General features: G+C 35.2%; 1 protein-coding gene across 1 annotated transcript in view; it reads right to left on the reverse strand.

Annotated features, from left to right (window-relative positions):
* LOC126852717 (collagen alpha-1(IV) chain) overlaps positions 1–18651 on the reverse strand; it is a 54636-nt gene that overhangs the window by 2923 nt on the left and 33062 nt on the right. Inside the window, exons 3-22 of the mRNA XM_050597786.1 lie at positions 11256–11300; positions 10484–10705; positions 9907–9969; positions 7044–7283; positions 6692–6853; positions 6419–6545; positions 6048–6197; positions 5780–5956; positions 5416–5580; positions 4956–5305; positions 4565–4814; positions 4135–4328; positions 3760–3966; positions 3472–3577; positions 2661–3205; positions 2152–2350; positions 1655–1854; positions 1476–1575; positions 806–991; positions 275–567 (exon numbers count right to left, since the gene is read on the reverse strand). Coding sequence (XP_050453743.1) covers positions 275–567; positions 806–991; positions 1476–1575; positions 1655–1854; positions 2152–2350; positions 2661–3205; positions 3472–3577; positions 3760–3966; positions 4135–4328; positions 4565–4814; positions 4956–5305; positions 5416–5580; positions 5780–5956; positions 6048–6197; positions 6419–6545; positions 6692–6853; positions 7044–7283; positions 9907–9969; positions 10484–10705; positions 11256–11300 — 3981 coding nt within the window. The remainder of the gene's footprint in view (positions 1–274; positions 568–805; positions 992–1475; positions 1576–1654; positions 1855–2151; positions 2351–2660; positions 3206–3471; positions 3578–3759; positions 3967–4134; positions 4329–4564; positions 4815–4955; positions 5306–5415; positions 5581–5779; positions 5957–6047; positions 6198–6418; positions 6546–6691; positions 6854–7043; positions 7284–9906; positions 9970–10483; positions 10706–11255; positions 11301–18651) is intronic.

Here is an 18651-nt window from a genome sequence, read left to right on the forward strand (position 1 = left end):
ATAGCAAATAAACAACTTTAATCTAAACGCAGCTGAGTTAAATGTTTGATGCATGTTACTTTGATTTGCATATTAAAAATATATATGATATGAATTAAATCAATAACTTATATTCTTTATGCTTATTGTACGATTTATCACTTATTATATCATATTTTTCGACATAATATTAATCATATAAAATAATTAAGATTAAAGAATATCAATGAGACAATCTCTATTATTATTTATTCGAAAATTGTAAAAAGAATCTAATAACAATTAGCAAACTTACTTGTGGTCCTTCAGGACCAGGCAATCCAGGTAGACCAGGTTCACCAGTATCTCCCCTTTCTCCTTTTAATCCTGGTAATCCGTCAAAGCCAGATAGACCAGAATCGCCTCTTATTCCCTTTGGTCCTGGACGACCAGGTAATCCAGGCCATCCAAGTTCACCGGGCTGTCCTTTCATGCTACGCAGAGATATTCCCGGTTCTCCACGGAAACCTTTCGGACCTGGTGTTCCGGGGAAGCCTTGCAATCCTTCTAAACCTGGTGCGCCGGGAAAACCGACAAATCCTCTAGGACCTATTCAAAACATGAAGTAATAAATTATAAAGCTTTAGATATTGTTTTCAAAGAAAGATTAAATATTTTTTTATTACAAAAGAAAATAATATTGTACAGAAGATGATTAAATTAAAAGTATTGATAGTTATAAATATTTAATGTTGGAGGTCATTAATCGCGTTCAAAAATATCAACTTATTAAATTAACTATGTAAAAAAAAAGAGTTGAATAAATGTGTAAAATAATGATAAATACCTGGGTCTCCCGTAATTCCTTTAGGACCTTGAAGACTAAAGCCTATATCACCGGAGATTCCTTTAGGTCCATTCGGACCATATTCACCGGGAGCTCCTTTCTGTCCGGGACGACCTGGGATACCAGGCATACCATCCAGACCAGCGCGACCAATTTCTCCGGGTTCAGCAAATTCAGCAATCAAGCCTATGGCAAAAAAGTAAACAAATAATATTAACTGAAGTAAAATATTATTAACAATATACATTAAAATAAGAACAAGATGTTTTAAGGTATTAATTCTCACATTAAAAAAGAAATTTTGAAACAATTATCATAAATTGCAAAAAATACTCATCCTATTGTTAATTTTAATTTTTACAAAACGTGAAAATTTCTAAAATATTAAAATAAAATGAAAGAATAAAGGATTGGAAACTCTGAGCATTAAAAAAAGATAAACAAATTATGTGGTATATAAAAGCAATTTGAATAAATTGCAAAAAATACTCATCCTATTGTTAATTTTAATTTTTACAAAACGTGAAAATTTCTAAAATATTAAAATAAAATGAAAGAATAAAGGATTGGAAACTCTGAGCATTAAAAAAAGATAAACAAATTATGTGGTATATAAAAGCAATTTGAATAAATTTAATTTGATTAATTAAATACAAATTTCTTTTTATACCTGGAGCTCCACGAGGTCCTTGGTCACCTGGCAGACCAGCGAAACCAGGTAATCCTGGGAAACCAATGGGACCCGGATATCCTCGATCTCCAATCTGACCCTGTATATACATAGACGCGTAAGCAATTTCTTTTAAAGTTTGTAATCTGATTCAAATAATATAAAATCGTTTCACTCACTTTACGGCCGGGCACTCCGATGTATCCTGATTCACCCCGTTCTCCTTTCACACCAGGGAAACCATCGTGACCTCGGTCACCGTAATCACCCTTTTCCGCGAATGCATAAGACGGTAAGCCAGGTTCGCCCACTTGACCCTTCGGTCCAGGAGCACCCAAGATACCCGGGGCACCTCTTATACCCGGATCTCCCGGCATACCTGATTCAAAATAATTAAATTGAATGCTTAATTCTTGTGTGTTTAATGGAACATATATTTTATTGCAATATATGTGATATAAAAAAAATGCTGATATAATATTCTGCTTTATTATGATATGCAAAGTGAAGACTGTACATATTTTGTTGGAATATTCGTTGAAAAATATAAATGGAAAAATGCAATTAAATGTGAAAATTATTGTATGAGTAGAAAATGAGAGAAAGATTATAAAATATAAAGATATTAAAATGTGTAATTAATTTAATTAAAGATATACAGAAACTAATTATATACCTGGTCTGCCCATTATACCCGGATCACCATCGAGACCTCGTTTTCCTTTCAATCCATCAAATCCAGGAGGTCCAATTGGACCCCTTTCACCTTTCACGCCATATTTACCGTGTATTCCAGGCAACCCTGGCCTTCCCGGGAAACCTTGATTGCCTTGTTCACCTTTCAATCCATCAGGACCCATGTCACCAATTTCTCCCTATAAAGTTATAAATATTGAACATATAAATTTTTATGTTAATGAATTTTTGTCATGGTTTTTATCAGAATAAAAACTTAATCTCGGTTTTCCATTACAAATTTTAAGCAATAACAGAAAATGGTTACATAATTTAAGCAATTAGTAATATAAATATAAAAATGTTTTTGCAATGTATTTTTTTGAATATTAATACATTAAAAAAATGAGATATCCATAAATCATATAATTATTACAATCTAATTATTAATTATTACAATCTAAAAAGACGTATTTTGTTCCTAAACATTTTTCGATAAGATGCACCTACTTTTGGTCCCATGGGACCGTCGTATCCGTCGAGTCCAGGATCACCCTTCTGTCCTGGCAGGCCATTAAAACCATCAGTTGACAATCCTGGTTCTCCCGGTAATCCTGGTCGTCCATCGAATCCAGGTAGACCGGGCGGTCCAATTTCTCCCATAAAACCAGGTTCACCGATATCACCTTGAGGACCACTGAAGGAGTTTTCGCCAGGAGCACCCCATAATCCTTCGAGACCAGTGTCACCAATGATACCCTTGGGTCCAGATGGTCCTCTCACTCCTGGTGCCCCGGGAAATCCGGCATCTCCTATTTCTCCTTTAACACCAGGTGCTCCATCTATGCCATCAAAACCAGGCCAGCCGAGTGGTCCTGGTTCGCCGATCTCGCCGACTTCTCCCTTTTCTCCTGGAGCGCCAGGTAAACCTTGTCTTCCGTACATTCCTTGATATCCCTGAGGTCCCGTATCACCATCATCACCGCGTCGTCCAACAAAACCGAGCTCTCCCTTCAAACCCTTCATTCCGTCGAAGCCAGAAGGACCATCAGGACCTGAAGATGGATATGAACGCGTATTAATCTTTAAATTGAACTTTGATGCGAAGAACATCTTATTGAAAATAAATCAGTTCTAAGGCAGTTTTATAGTATAAGCATTCTATAGTTATTATATATAATATAATCTTGTAGTAATGAATTGGATTGAAAGCGGAATTTGGTCTTTGGTTTTATTGTCTAATGTTATTTTATCTAAATTATATCTATACAAAATGACTTGATTGTTTTAGATTACATGAGCATTAGTTTTCAAGACTTACCACGGACACCGATGTCTCCGATTTTTCCGGGCATTCCAGGCTGGCCAAGCATACCTGGAAAACCTCGATCACCTTGTATACTATCTCCACGTTGACCTTTGGCTCCCTAGAATGTCCATCAAATCATTTTAATATATGTGATATGGCTAAAGATATTTAATAAAAAACTATTTTAAAATGATGAATATTAATTTATAATAATTTTTACAAGAATTTATATATATATATATATATATATATATATATATATATATATATATATATATAAAGAGGAATGTATGTATTTACTTGAAGTCCAGGCAGTCCCTCATAACCAGGAGCTCCTTTACCACCTTTGACACCTTTCGGACCATCCTCTCCTGGTCGGCCAGGCAACCCTTGAGGTCCAGGATCACCAAAGTCACCCTTTGGACCGTACCAGCCACGTTCTCCAATTTCGCCATAAGTTAAATTTGTACCTGGATCTCCTCGATCACCTTTGTTGCCGATACGACCCTGTAATAAATAGATAGCATCATTTCGTTTATGTGAATTTCTGTTTTGTTTAATGTTAATGAAATTATTTTAATAAGCAAATTAAATTTATTAATTTTATTTATATAGATAGATTTATAAACTCACTAAATTGCAAGAACAAAAATTGAGCGTCTTCGATTTACTTACTGGAAAGCCAGGTGGTCCTTGCGGTCCAGGTACACCTGGTGTGCCACGAGGGCCTTGCTCTCCCGGCATTCCGGGATATCCCTTCAAACCGATAGGACCTTGCCGTGAAATACCTTGAAGGCCGGGTTCACCAGGTAATCCCGGTAGACCTTCGTCGCCAGGATGTCCTGGGAAACCTTTTAAACCGGGAATTCCTGCGAGAATATCGCAAATATTTTAATTTTGTTTTAGCTTCATTTCATTAATTGTAATATATTAAATTTTACATAAATTTATTATTTCAATTTGTATATTTACACGTTATGTTCTACTTGTATAAATTATATCAATGTAACCATACAATTTTCAAAAAAAAATTTTAAAACAATTGAGAATTGACTATAAAATATAATATTATTATTTCATTTATATCAATAGTGGTTTAACGTACCCTGATCTCCTATGACACCTTTATAACCCTTGTCACCTTTGCTGTCTGCGACGTATTCTGAGGCCTCGCCAGGCTCTCCCTTCTTACCGTTATCTCCTTGTATTCCTTTGATTCCCGGCTCTCCCGGATATCCCGGATCTCCGCGCAAATACTCGATCGGCACCGAAGCATCCTCACCTTTTTCGCCAGGAATGCCGTCCAATCCCGGAAAACCGTCCTTTCCAGGTACTCCAGGAGGACCATGTTCACCCTATAAAATATATAATATCATCAGATTAGAATAAATGAGAAAATTAATTAGTTTTTAACTAGCGATTAAAAAAAACATTTTTTAAATTATTCTAAAATATAAATCAATCATTTTTAAATAGCTAGCTAAAGATAGATGAACCTTTTCTCCTTTTGGACCCGGTACACCTGTGTCACCGACAGGTCCCGGCTGTCCTCGCAGACCTCTAAGTCCTTCGGGGCCGGGTAAGCCTTTGTCGCCAATATCGCCCGGCGGGCTCACAAGCTGTTGGTCTGGCGGGAAGAATATCCTTCCCGCTTCTCCTTTGGGTCCTTGTATTCCCGCAATACCGGATCTTCCACTATCACCTTCAAGTCCCGCCGGTCCTACTGAACCTCGTTTCCCTTGTACTCCCTTGAATCCTCGAGGACCAGGTAATCCGGGAAATCCCGGAGTTCCAGGGTATCCGTCCAAGCCAGACTCACCACGTTCTCCTTTCTCACCGGGTAAACCTGCGCAATGATTAACAAAAAATAACTTTAAGGATATTTTAACTTATATCAATTAAAATATATTTTTTTCGCAAAAGGATAATTTTTAATTGATATAAATTATTTCTTACCTGGTGTACATACACCGCAATCATCTCCTCGAATACCCTTGTCACCTTTAAGACCGAATAAACCAGGCCAGCCGTCAGGACCAGGAATACCCGGTGTTCCGGGCAGACCTCGTTCTCCAGGCGGTCCACGAATTCTTATACCTTTCCCAGGAAAACCTTTGTCTCCTGCTCAGCAAATACAGTAAATAAAAATTTATATATGAAGTATATAGATTGGCATTAACAAACTTGACAACAGATATAAATTTAAGTTTTCGTGGATTATATTTGTAAATTTTTTTAAATATTTCAATTTTTTTTTAATATTTGAAATTTTGATAAATATAAGTTCTTAGCTGGATGGAGTTCTTAGCTAAGATTTTACCTGGAGGACCAGGATCACCGCGATCGCCAGGTGGACCTGACAATCCTGGAAAACCCGGGCTGCCATCTGGTCCCGGTGGTCCAATTATCGTTACGCCTGGAAATCCTTTGGCTCCTACAATTCCGGGTAAACCGGGTAGTCCGGAAGGTCCCTGAGGTCCCATGGGTCCCGGTAAGCCTGAAATAATTCATGAATGATCAATTATTATTCATTCCTTATATACTAAAACAGTTCATTATATTGTCATAAAGATGCTATAATCATTTACCATCATCTCCTTGTTCTCCTTTTATGGACGAACCCTTCACTCCCGCCAAACCGGGAATACCAGACGGTCCTGGTGGTCCTGGTGGTCCTATGAAACCGACCTTTCCTGGCAAACCTGGTGTTCCTGTTTGACCCGGTTCACCAGGAGGACCTGTAAAAAAACAAAATTCAAAGAAATTATTTTTAGAATTGATCTCTATTCTTTTTGGGAAATAATATTATTAAATAATAATATATCATTAATAATATTGAGTTTTGAAAATATAATAATAATTATTTATTATAATATTTTATTATAATTACTAATATAAATAAGAATAATAAATTCTGAAATATTTTTATAATAGAAAAATAAATTATGCCTGTACCGACCAAGATCTCCTTGAATTCCGATGTTTCCGGCGATGATTTCATCAAGTTCTGGAATATATCGTCCAGGTTCTCCTTCAGCACCTTGCTTGCCAGGTGGACCGCGATTACCTTCTTCTCCTATTTCACCCTTTACAGCAATAAAGCAGTAATAATACAGTACCAATGTTAAGTTTATTGAAAAATTTCATTCAGAAAGTCTAGTAAAAGTCTTTGTATTAGCTGCAAATATGTGTATTATTTTTTGTCATACATTTACATATATAATGCACTCACATCGTATCCATCCTGACCAGGCAATCCAGCGAAACCTGGAGCTCCTTTTTCTCCCTTCTCACCAGCCGGTCCTGGTGGGCCCTCGACACCCTGTTTACCTCTTGGTCCATCGTCACCTTGCTCGCCCTTTATACCTTTGATGCCCAAGAAACCTGGACGGCCCTGTAAGAAAATTGCATTTTATTTAAATGTCACAATATTTATCTAATAAAACATTTCTTTCGCAATCGTGTAGATATGTTATATTACTAATATAATTTTTAATTCTTTTTATTAATATATTTTCTTTATAGTTTTTGATTGAAGATCAAATATATCGACTTTATGATCACATCTGGCATAGCATAATCACCTGTGGACCTTTGATACCCAATTCTCCCTTGCGACCTCGCTCGCCGTAGTCGCCCTTCATGCCCTTCGGTCCCGGCGGACCTTTTACAGGCGTTGATTTCTCTTTCTTCTTGTACTCGTCCTTACCCGGTGAACCAGGCTCTCCCCTGTCTCCTTGTTCACCTGGTTGACCCTTCACACCGTAAACAGTGTCACCGCGGTCACCTTGCATTCCTGGCAATCCAGGGGCACCTGATAAACCCTAAAAAGGAAAGATATACATTTGCTTTGTTATAATACAATTCGTTTATTTTATGAGAGAGAGAGAAGTTATATTAACAAAAATATTATTATTATAGTATTATTTTAAGAGAATTATATTTTAACATTGTTATTGTTTAAAACAAAAATATGTCGAAGTATGTCAAGTATTGTCCTTCTTAAATTAGCATTTGAACGTCAAAGTATTTTGAAGTTATCACTTTCCGTTTTTGCTATCATTTTCAGATACCTTAATCAAGCCTATCATCGAGAGTTGACTGATATAATACACGATACATTCAAGACACCCGGTATAGCTTGACAGGTCTGTCTATATGTTGCATACGCATTACATTTAAGTTATATCTAGCGTGGCAGAGCGTAAGTGCACGTATTATGAATCCATTATAATGTTAATTTAAATGCACGTCCTGGTCTATCCCTGTTTATTTTCAATTCCGGAGCGAAATGTGTGTGCACACATATACCTTGCGAGACTATTTTGATCGGTAAAAGGCGTTTGACACATATCACTCTCATTAAAATATGCAAATATATCCATGTGGAAACTTGGAATTATGTGAGTATATTTTTCAATTATTATCGTTATAATTATAATAAAGATTGAAATATTTTGTTTCCCGTTAAAATATATAATATTAATATCAAAAAAAAATTGAAATGACATTTTATGATCGGAATATTTTTTCTTTATTTTCATAGTTACAATATGCATAGTTGTAAGTAATAATCCATATTATTATAAATCGTTGGAATATAAATTTTTATTGAATAAAAAAATAAGGAATAAAATCGACATGTCAAAATTAATGCTAAACGATTAATTCGGTTTTTCTTTATTTTCTTTCACATTATAATATGTAATATTAATATCAAAAAATTTTGAAATGATATTTTACGATTGGAACATTTTTCTTTCTTTCATAATTACAATATGCATAGTTGTAATAATCTATATTATTATAAATCGTTCAAATATAAATCTTTATTGAATAAAAAATAAGGAATCAAATCGACATGTCAAAATTGATGTTAAATTATTAATTCGGTCTTCCTTTATCATGACAGATTCATAAGTGTAATTTGTCGAAATTCATTCTTCGTTTATTCGGAAGAAAGATGCCGACTCGAAAAGTTCATGCCATCGCCATTAAAAAATTACTCGCGCGATTAACGTTAATGAGGGAACCGGTTTTCGGTAATCGATTGTTTTCCTTGCCGGTGCGAGCTTTTGCCGATTTTTTTTTTGCCAGGGGTCAAGAAGAAGGAGAACCAGAGAGATGTTCGTCGGATTTCTCGGAAGTCGCGTTGCGGATAGTCGGCAGATAGGATCTCTCCTCTTCGTCATCTCGCATGCGAGGAGACAGCTCCCGAGCTATCAGCGACAGTCGTGTCAGCAGATAGCAGCCGGCAACGAGCGCGACGCTTCGGATTTCAACGGATCGTTTCGTATTTAACGATTAAAGTGCAAAGCCCTCGCATATTTTAATACTTTCTTTCTTTTACTTTTTTCAGAGTCTCTCATATTTAATATCGCTCTCCAAAACTGCTACAATCAAAGTCACTTCTGCGTTGCAAAGGTGGGATGAGAAGACGTAGCGTTTGACATTTCCACAGTATCCCCATTATTATATATAACAAATATAAAAAAAAAAAATTAAAATTTTGATAAAAAGATATTTCTTATATCTGTAAAAAATAGACGGTTTAAATAATTTTCTTTGAAGAAACGAATTAACAATTAATAAATAAAAAATTTAATTATTATTTCTTATTTTTTTTTTTATTTATCGTAGAAAATGCATGTAAATTCAGCTGGAATATCGCGGATGACTTTCTGAGAGAGCATCGTGTCTACTATGCGCCTTAAGAATCTCGTAAAGTTTCGTCTGCTTTTGCCACGAGTCGAAATACCTTGCTGATATATACACATCATATATTACATATTACTTTGAAAAAGATAACGCGATTTATTTCCCTAAATTGTACACTTGTCACACGTATATTCTTTTTAAATAAATTATCTGTATTTCCTATTCAATTATAAAAAATGCTCCATAAGAGCGATAAGCGATTTTAAATTTACAAGTCTTTACTGTCATTTTCCTCAACTGATATTAAAAAAAAAAAAAGAAGAAAATTTGCTATCTTTGGGACAAGTGTTGTTATCGTAACGTGAACATCCATTTCGATCGGCATCTTACATTTTCACCCGCGCTCGCGACTTTAAAGGTAAGCTTTTAACGCAACAGCGTATGTAAGAGGATTCCTCGGAGCGGTGCTTATCACCGCGATATCGCGCGGCGCTTGGGATTCTTTCCGCCTTTTTACCCAATACCAGTTAAATATTGCCGGGGAATACTTCGGCCGGCGTACGATATTTCATGCTAGCAGGTGGCATCTCGCAAAAAGAGGAACGAGAAACGTTCCCGGAGCGGGTTCTTCTCTCGTTCCCGTCTCCTTCCTCATCCTCTCCTTCGGGGACCTGCCTAACGCTCGCCCAAAGTTCACCGTGGCTCCCTCGAGTCGGCACCGATCGACCGGCGTATTACGGTACCTTAAACAACTGTCCAGGTATATAGCTTCATCCTGTTATTACTTACGAAGTCGCCGGTGTCTCCTGGATAACCCATTTCACCGGTGAAGCCCTTTTGTCCTCGATAACCCTGAAAACGTGATCACGTGTCTGTTAGAATCGACTGGATTTATCTAAGATGATTCCATGAGAAATAATATATATGTATATTGTGTCTCTAATATTCATGAAAAAAGAAATTATTTCAATTAAAAAATTTAATTTGTTACAAATGCTTTTAATTAATAACGTATTTTAACTGTCAAAATTAAGCAAGTGGACAAACTCTCTCGTTAATTTAATTCAAATCGTACTATAAATGCTTCGAAACTTAATAGCGTAGTAACCAAGGATAATTGCATCAATTATACAGTGTATAATTGCGCAATTATACATGTGGCAATGTAATTAAATCGATACTTGAATTTTTCATTCACTTATTTTAGTTTAATGATGCATGTGCGCGCGGTAAATTGATGATAATAGAAAATAAATGTATTATCAAATTTAATATTATTTATTTTTTTTCCCCGATGATGTAATATTGTCAGAATATAATTTTATTAATTAATCAACACAATCCATATGACATTAAAAACTCTTACCTCCAGTCCGTTGATCCCGGGTTCCCCGCGGATACCTTTGGCGCCGACCGAATTGATACCCCCATCACCAGGCTCTCCTGGAGGACCATAATCTCCCGCGAGTCCTACACCACCACGTGGCCCGAAAACCCCCGGCATACCCGGGGCCCCGGCCCGGCCATCCGTCCCGTTGCATCCGTCCAGTCCGTCCGGACCAAGTACACCAGGTATACCAGGGTTACCCTAAAGAGCGTTTATTATAATCCCTCTAAATAATTTCTTCTTGTGTTCGATGACATGACCGTGTCACGTCATAAGAGCAAATAAATATTCGAGCTTGGTCAAATCGGACTCGCGAAACATAAGAGAAATTCTACGATTTTATTTTTTCTTTTATATATATATATATATATATATATATATATATATATATATATATAAAAATCGAAAAATCTAGATAATTTTTGTATTAGAGTTCAATTAAATATTAATGTAATTAGTAAATTATATCAAGAAAAAATAGCTCGTGTTTTTTTATTAATATACTATAATTATGATGGGAAAATTTCTGTTTTATGTTGCCTCTATGTAATATGCATTAATAATATAAATGTAATTTTATAAATAAATAGAGTATAATATAAATAGAGCTAGTAAAGTGTAAAATTGTGTAGTACTCAATTATTAACAAAAGGAGAGAGAGAGAGAGAGAGAGAATTCTTTCTTTCTTTTTGGCTTTACGGACTTTAATCTAGTTTCGAGAGAAAGGCGATAAAACAATTTATATACGTACGGAAAATCCAGGAGCTCCCACAGATCCTTGTAAACCCTCGTCGCCCTAAACAGAAGAAACAGAGAAATTAAATGTACAATTCTTTTATAAAAATTTTCCAACACAAAATTCCAATATATATCGCTAATGTATATCATTAATGTTAATTAGAAATTATTCATCATGTTAAAATAAAAAAATTAAGAATTATTTCGATATCCATCAAACACACATACACACACACAAATAATGCGACTTATCTTGTTTATTAATTTAAATATTTAATACAGAAAATCCAGCGAAATTTTGAACAAGAGTTTTAGATTAATTATAATTTATTTTACAGCGTAATGCAATTTGCTGCATCAATTTTATCATGAATATTTATACGTAGAGTTTAATCGAAACCGTCAAGCTTCTGTAAAGCCGACTTCTCGCTAAGTTCTTCAGTGAAATCGATCTTCTCATTATCTACGCGTTCAATTAAAACCGCCTCATTCAAGTACATCTCGCGACGAGTACATCAATTGCAATTGCAAGTGACGATTGCATCGCCTATATCCTTGATTCGGTTATTCGAGTCACTGCTGTTGCAATTCGAGGAGCATGATTGCATTCGCGCCTCTTCGCAAGTGTCGGGCGGATCATAAAAAGTACTAAGTGCGTGTAAACACACGCGTATAGAAGAGCCCGCGCATAAAACGTACATAAGTGCGCATCATCACGCTTAATTCGCGCTGGTTAAAGGGCGGCGACGCAATTACATCGACACACGTTCTCGCCTAATTAATGATGCGGCGAGGTATTTTCTCTCCTCGTTGTTTGCATATCTCACGATGCAGCTCTCGTCTCGTAATGTAAACCGAGAGAATTATTTTGTAAGGGAAATTCTCTAAATGTAAAATTGTTTCCAACAGGAAACGGGCGTAAAATTTTGACATCTGAAAATTCATATGAGCATTTCTTGATACAGATAAAATTAATTGAACGTATTGATATTGATATTATATGGTAATATATTATAACAATTAAAAATATTAAGCAATATAAATTATTTTGAAAGAATAATCAAAAGAAAGAGAGAGAGAGAGAGAGAGAGAGAGAAATATGTATATAATACATATAATAAAAATAGATAAATAAAAAAATATATAAAAATAGATAAAAATAGATATATAAAATAGATAAAATAAATATTGCATTCGAATTCGCATAAAAACGTGGAAAGTGAAAAAGTTGACTAAGAAAGCGAAACTTGTATTCACATAAAAAGACTTTTACGTTTGTACGGATGCTAAACAGGTTCTACATCTCCTTGTCAATTTTTTTCGCGCTGTCATTTCAAACATATATTTGCGCTTGACATTTCGCGCAATTTTGCTTCATGTGCCACAAACAATATTACTTGTTCTTTTTTAACAGACAGGGAGAGTGAGCTTAAGATTTGACCTGAATTGTTTGACAAAGATCTCGTTGTAAAGATTTCATAAATATTTAATACTTTCAATGACGATGAAGAAAAAAATATTATCAAGCAAAATGTATTTGGAAAAATTTTATACTGTAAATTAATAAAAATTACATTTTGACATTTGGCAATTTTTTCATGTTTAATTATTTTATCATAAAGTACGATTTTAGAAAATTTTATCTTTACTTATTAGTCGTAAAAAAGTACGATAGTAAAAATAACTGGATTTTATCCTAAGAGATGTTATTGCTTTCAATTGTGTAAAAAACAGTGCAGCAATGGTTATCGATAAATAAACTTTGAGAAAGCGATAAACATATTATTTTCGTTTATTATATAACGTATATGATAACTTATAAATACGTTTACAAATATTGTTTACACTTGCAATAATGTAATCATGCGTTGTAATATATTTTGCGTCACGTTTTAATGATACAATTTCCTTGATATTTCTTTGCCGGCGTCGACAACTTTTTCTGTTTTTGCTCTTTAGAAGCTTATCATCAGGCGACATTGCTTATCGCTATTAAGCGCATATAATATCCTTCTGTCAATTATCCAAGCGCCAACAAAATAGAATGTTCATTATAATTATAGACAATATTATTCTGTTTCAATAAAATGATTGCAAATTATAAACTAAAAATTAGTAAAATAGTAAAAGGAGTAAAGTATAAAAAGAGAAGCATAAATTTTCGTTACATATGTAATTTATATTATAATAATATTTAGTTGTAAATATTTCGGTTGTATTCGATTGACCTTTTTTAACAAATATTTCAAATATAAATTATAAAATTATTTGATATTTTAATTTTAATTATTTTAATTTAATTATAGAATCATAATTAAAAGATTTGAATTGAATTTCAAAAATATCAATACATATATCAAATAACACATGTTGAATTATTAAAAAAATGTATACTATTAAAATAATTAAAAAATAAATAAATAGCTTGTATAAAATACTTTTACGTTTAATCGAAAAACTCAAGATTCATTATATCATCGAATAGTTCTGGAGTGACTGAAATATAGCGGGATTGTTATTATGTTAGAACGCAGTACGCAATTTTTTTAGTCTGACCGACGCCAATGCTGATCACGCATATGTCTACGCATAAGTGCGTAATATACACGCGTAAAATTGCGTTCAAAACGAGTGTCGTTATCAGTTAACCTCTTGCGCAAGATGTAAGAAACGTATCCGATCATAAATTCTATAACAGCCGAGAATAGGGAGATTGGCAATTATACTCGCCCACTTTTTTTCTCGTGCGGTGTCAAAAGCCACGTTATAAAAGCGATACTTTATTGCAAAAATAATTAAAAATAATATGTAATATTATAAAATAGTATAAAATATTTAAGCTATAATAATGGAAAATAATTCTAAAAATAGGATAATAAATTATATATATATATATATATATATATATATATATATATATATATATATATATATCTATTTTATTATCCTATTTTATAGAATATTGTATTATTAAAATATTGAATTATATAAAAATATTGTATTATATAATATTGAATTATATAAAAATATTGTAATGTTTAATTCGGATAAATATAATTGGATGGGCAAAATGTCATAAAAATTTGTAAGATATGTATTTTTCGATAATATATTCATAAGTTAAAATATAATAACAGTCCTTGAAACAAGCATTTTTATGGCGATGGACGGGAGGTACTGTCGCTTCCCATTTATGGGCATGCCCGATACAAAATTGACTGGAGATGCCTTTTAAAGGCCCGGTATCGATTGGATAGTCGCGTGTGCATGTGGTATGAATGTGTGTGAACGAAAGACGAATTCCGCTATGACACGGTCAAATCGTACATTGTATTCGTAAATGGGATGCAGCGGATGCCGATGTCTTCTTTTCCAGAAGGGAATTATCATTGAAGCTGCTTTCGCGAAATTCGCACTCACGCTGACGTAATAATCAAAATTCCAAAAGCGCAGCTCGAGAGTATATGAGAAATCCTTTTATAAGATATATCGTAGATGGATTAAGATATTAAATTCTAACGGAGATGATTTCGGATTTTTAAAGCTGTTGAGAGAAAGATCAAGTTGGAAGATGGAGTTTGTGTGCGAAAGAGAGAGAAGGGGGAGGAAAAGAAACGAGATACCGTGAGGAGAGACACGTTGCACGTGCTAGAATATAGCGCAGAAATTTCGAGGAGGAAGGGTAGACAGAGCGGATATCTGCATATGAGATCACATGGACATCCGGTTTCGAGAGTGAGCCGAGTTCACAAAGCGACTTGTCAATGGGAAGTGCGTTATCAGAGCGCGCGCGCGTCTGGTGTCTCTCATCCTCCCTTTTCCAGTTCTCAACTTCCAGCTTTTGTCCCGCTTGATCTCCGACAGTTTCGTCGAGGCGACCTGATTTTTTAACGAACGTGAAAGTCTCGGAAAGTAGGCCGCGATGATTAACTTAAAGCCTGGTTCGAAGGAGGAGAGAGATACATAAATAATATAAATATACGTATGACAATTTTATTCGTCAAAAATATACTGGTTTTTATTTCTGTATTGATTTTTATTCTATGATATTTTTATTAGAATCGATTTTATAGAATTATTGATTAATCACAACAATTTATTTAAACGATAAGCTGAAAAATATTTCATGCAAACAAAGATAATTAAGGGAATAATTTATCACGAGCTGCTCTAGATAATGTTTTAAGAGAATTATTTTATAAATATATCTTACACAAAATCAATATCTCTTCGATCAATAATTTCGTGATTGAAATAGAAGAGAAGGAAAGAGAGAAAGATATGTAAAAATATGATAAATGCATATTAAAAAGTATTTATCCAAAATATACTCCAAGTGAAATATACGATTTTCATTTTAATTGGAATAGATTTCATAGAATTATTGATTAATTACAATTGGTTATCAATTGGTTATAATTGATAGCAATTTATTTAGACAATAAACTAAAGTATTTCATGCAAAGACATAATTAAAGAAATAATTTGTCAGTATGCGAGCTGTCTTGCTTCGAGAAAGAAATTAAAAAAAAAAAAAGAAAAATTATTTTATAAATAAAACAAAATGCACGAAGAGAAAGGATCTCTTTGTTTAATAATTTTTCGATGACGAAAAATTATTTGCACGGGATTCATTTCGTCAAGTGTAAGATGGTAGTTCTGTCCAAACTCCACTCTCCATGTCAGACCGGAAACGCGTTTCACCCCCGCATTTTGCGATATCAAGGAACGGCAAGGAACGCGTAGGACTGCGACGCGTGTATCCGTTTTGTGTGGCCGTTATCGGTGCGCGGCCTCCCTTATCGGGTATGCGTGAAATGCACCGGCGACGAATCTACAATGAATCGAAAAGCAGATGCTGATTGTCGATACAACGTCCTCGCGAACGCTGATCTCGGATTCTAAATTATCATTGGAAAAAAAATTGAGAAAAATATAAAACCTAATTATTAAAAATGTGAAACCTTCATGAACTTTATGAAATTATTAATTTTAAACAATTTAAAGACCCAGATAAGAATACGACTTTGTCTCTCGTGATATATTATTAATTTTTTAAAATTTACAAGTAAAAGATATTGTAATTAAATAATACTTTTAATATAAAGTTTCATATAAGAAGCACTTCGGGCGCGCGCGCGCGCCCGTTTAGGTGAACGTTGATTACGTTAATGAATGTTACATAAAGGGATTATAAAAGCTTAACGTTTAAATGTCTTGAAAACTTTATACTACGTAGTTTCAAGTTATTTTATGATAGTTTATGAAAAATCCTTCGCTTAAGATACCGTTAATTGAGAGAACTTTTCATTAAGTACTTTCTAAAATAAAATTATAATGGGTATCTTAAAAATTCTATAAAAATGCAAGACATTTCTCTCCCCCCCCCTCTCTCTCTCGCTCGCTCGCTCGCTCGCTCTCTCTCCCATATTATTCGAAATATATCAATGAAATTTTCCGAAAAACCGACTGAAATCTTTCTCGACAAATCCAAGACGCGCATTACATTTTCCACACCAGATCTAGAAATCGAGTTCGCCGATAATAAAGCCGCTGCGAAGGAGCATCAAACGCCGGCTCCGGCGTATCCCGAGTCGAGGGACCGGGCCGTCGATCTAACGCGTATTGGCTTCGGCATCGTGTCGAGGAACGAGCACAGTCGAGGCGGATTGATTTCATTATCGGAGCGCTTAGATACCCTACTTTTCCGTACGTGGCACACAAACAAAACGGGCACGCTGCACGCGCAAGCATCACCGCCGATTCACGCGCGTCCTCCTCTTTCATCGTGCGTGTGTGGGCGAGAATGATATCCACGTCCCTCCCCCCCCCCTCTTCCGCTAAAAATCTCCGCTCTTTCATCTATCCTCGCTTCTCCCTCTCGTCTCTTTCAACCTCTCCCCACCCCACCCCGTCCCCCTCCTCCCTCGTCCAGCTTGTTTTAATTAGAACGGTGCCGCATCGCTGCTTGTTTTAACGGGCTTTCTTCGGGGAGAGGAAGGAGATGGGGGAGGGGGAGGAGGGCGGGGGCGGTGAAATTCTCGGGGAGGACGGTTTTAGATATTGGAGAGAATGTGAAAATGAAAGTGTATAAGCGAGAGCACGCGCGTGCTCTAAAATTGCCGCGCGGCCGACTCTAAAAGCTCGCGTGCGCGTTTGATGGAGCCCGGTCACGCGATCATTGCGCTTTTAACAATCTGTCTATTCAACCTCTCGCGACGTCGGATCAATGTCCCCTTTAATTTTCGTCGGGCTAGCGAGTGAGAAAAGCGGCTTTCTAGAAAATAGAATTCACACACACACACACACACACACACACACACACACACACTTGGGATCGATTTTATGAGGTAGAAGTAGAATGTATTGGCTCCAAAATGCAATCTCTCTTTCTCTCTCTTTTTTTTTTTAAGTAAATTTCGACGATAAAACGAAAGACAAAATATCTTAAATTGTCAATGAAATTAATTATTCTGTTATTAATTTCGGTATTAAATTTTTCTAGTAATAAAATTAATTAAAACTTTTTTGTTTTGTAAACATTGTAACGATATGTAAATTTCTGTATAAGAAAATTTCGACAAGAAAACAAAGAACATAATAAATTAAAAAATATTGTTAATAAAATAATTATTCTGTTATTAAATTTGCTATTAAATTTTTCTAGTGATAAAATTAATTGAAACTTCTTGTTTTGCAAATTAATTAATTACAGAAAAATGTAAAAATTATTAAATATAGATTAAATATATATCCCTGATTTGTGCTTTTGTAGAAAAAAATATAATACGAAATCAAGAAAAAGATTTAACGTTTATCGATTCTATTAACAGTAAAAGAAAAAAAAAAAGTTTCAACTTTAATCGTTCTCCGTTGAAATGTCAGAGGGAAGATGACACAAATTTACAATCCATCACGTATCCCGCTAAATTCCCGAAAAAAAAAAAAAAAAAAGGAAAGACCTTATTCGTCGATCAAAGATTAATTGAATCCACGCCGACTTAGTCTGATTCCGTTCTCCGGCAATGGAGAAGCCGGGCTTTTTGTGTCAATTTGTGTCAATCCTAGACAACGAGACGGAGACGCACGTCTCGCGGCTTCTAACGCACGTGGGTATTATATACGCGCGTAATATCTGGGTAATCGTTACGTAGATAGAGATCAATGCCAAAGCGAGGAGGAACGCGCGAGATGCCGGCGGCAATTTATCATTGACGCCCACGCACCGGTGGAAGCCGGGCCGAATCGTTAACCCGAAGAGTGGCGGAATTGTGCCATTCCCGCTATATGCGCACGTACGGTAATTTCAGAGCGAGGCCTGTCGCGGTGCGAAATCTCGCGAGCGCGCGCGCGCTGAAAAGTCGACGACGCATCTTCCCCCCTGGCCCAGAAAGGACCATGACGTCAGT

The sequence above is a fragment of the Cataglyphis hispanica genome, chromosome 11, assembly GCF_021464435.1.
Source record: "Cataglyphis hispanica isolate Lineage 1 chromosome 11, ULB_Chis1_1.0, whole genome shotgun sequence".
NCBI classification, from domain to species: domain Eukaryota; kingdom Metazoa; phylum Arthropoda; class Insecta; order Hymenoptera; family Formicidae; genus Cataglyphis; species Cataglyphis hispanica.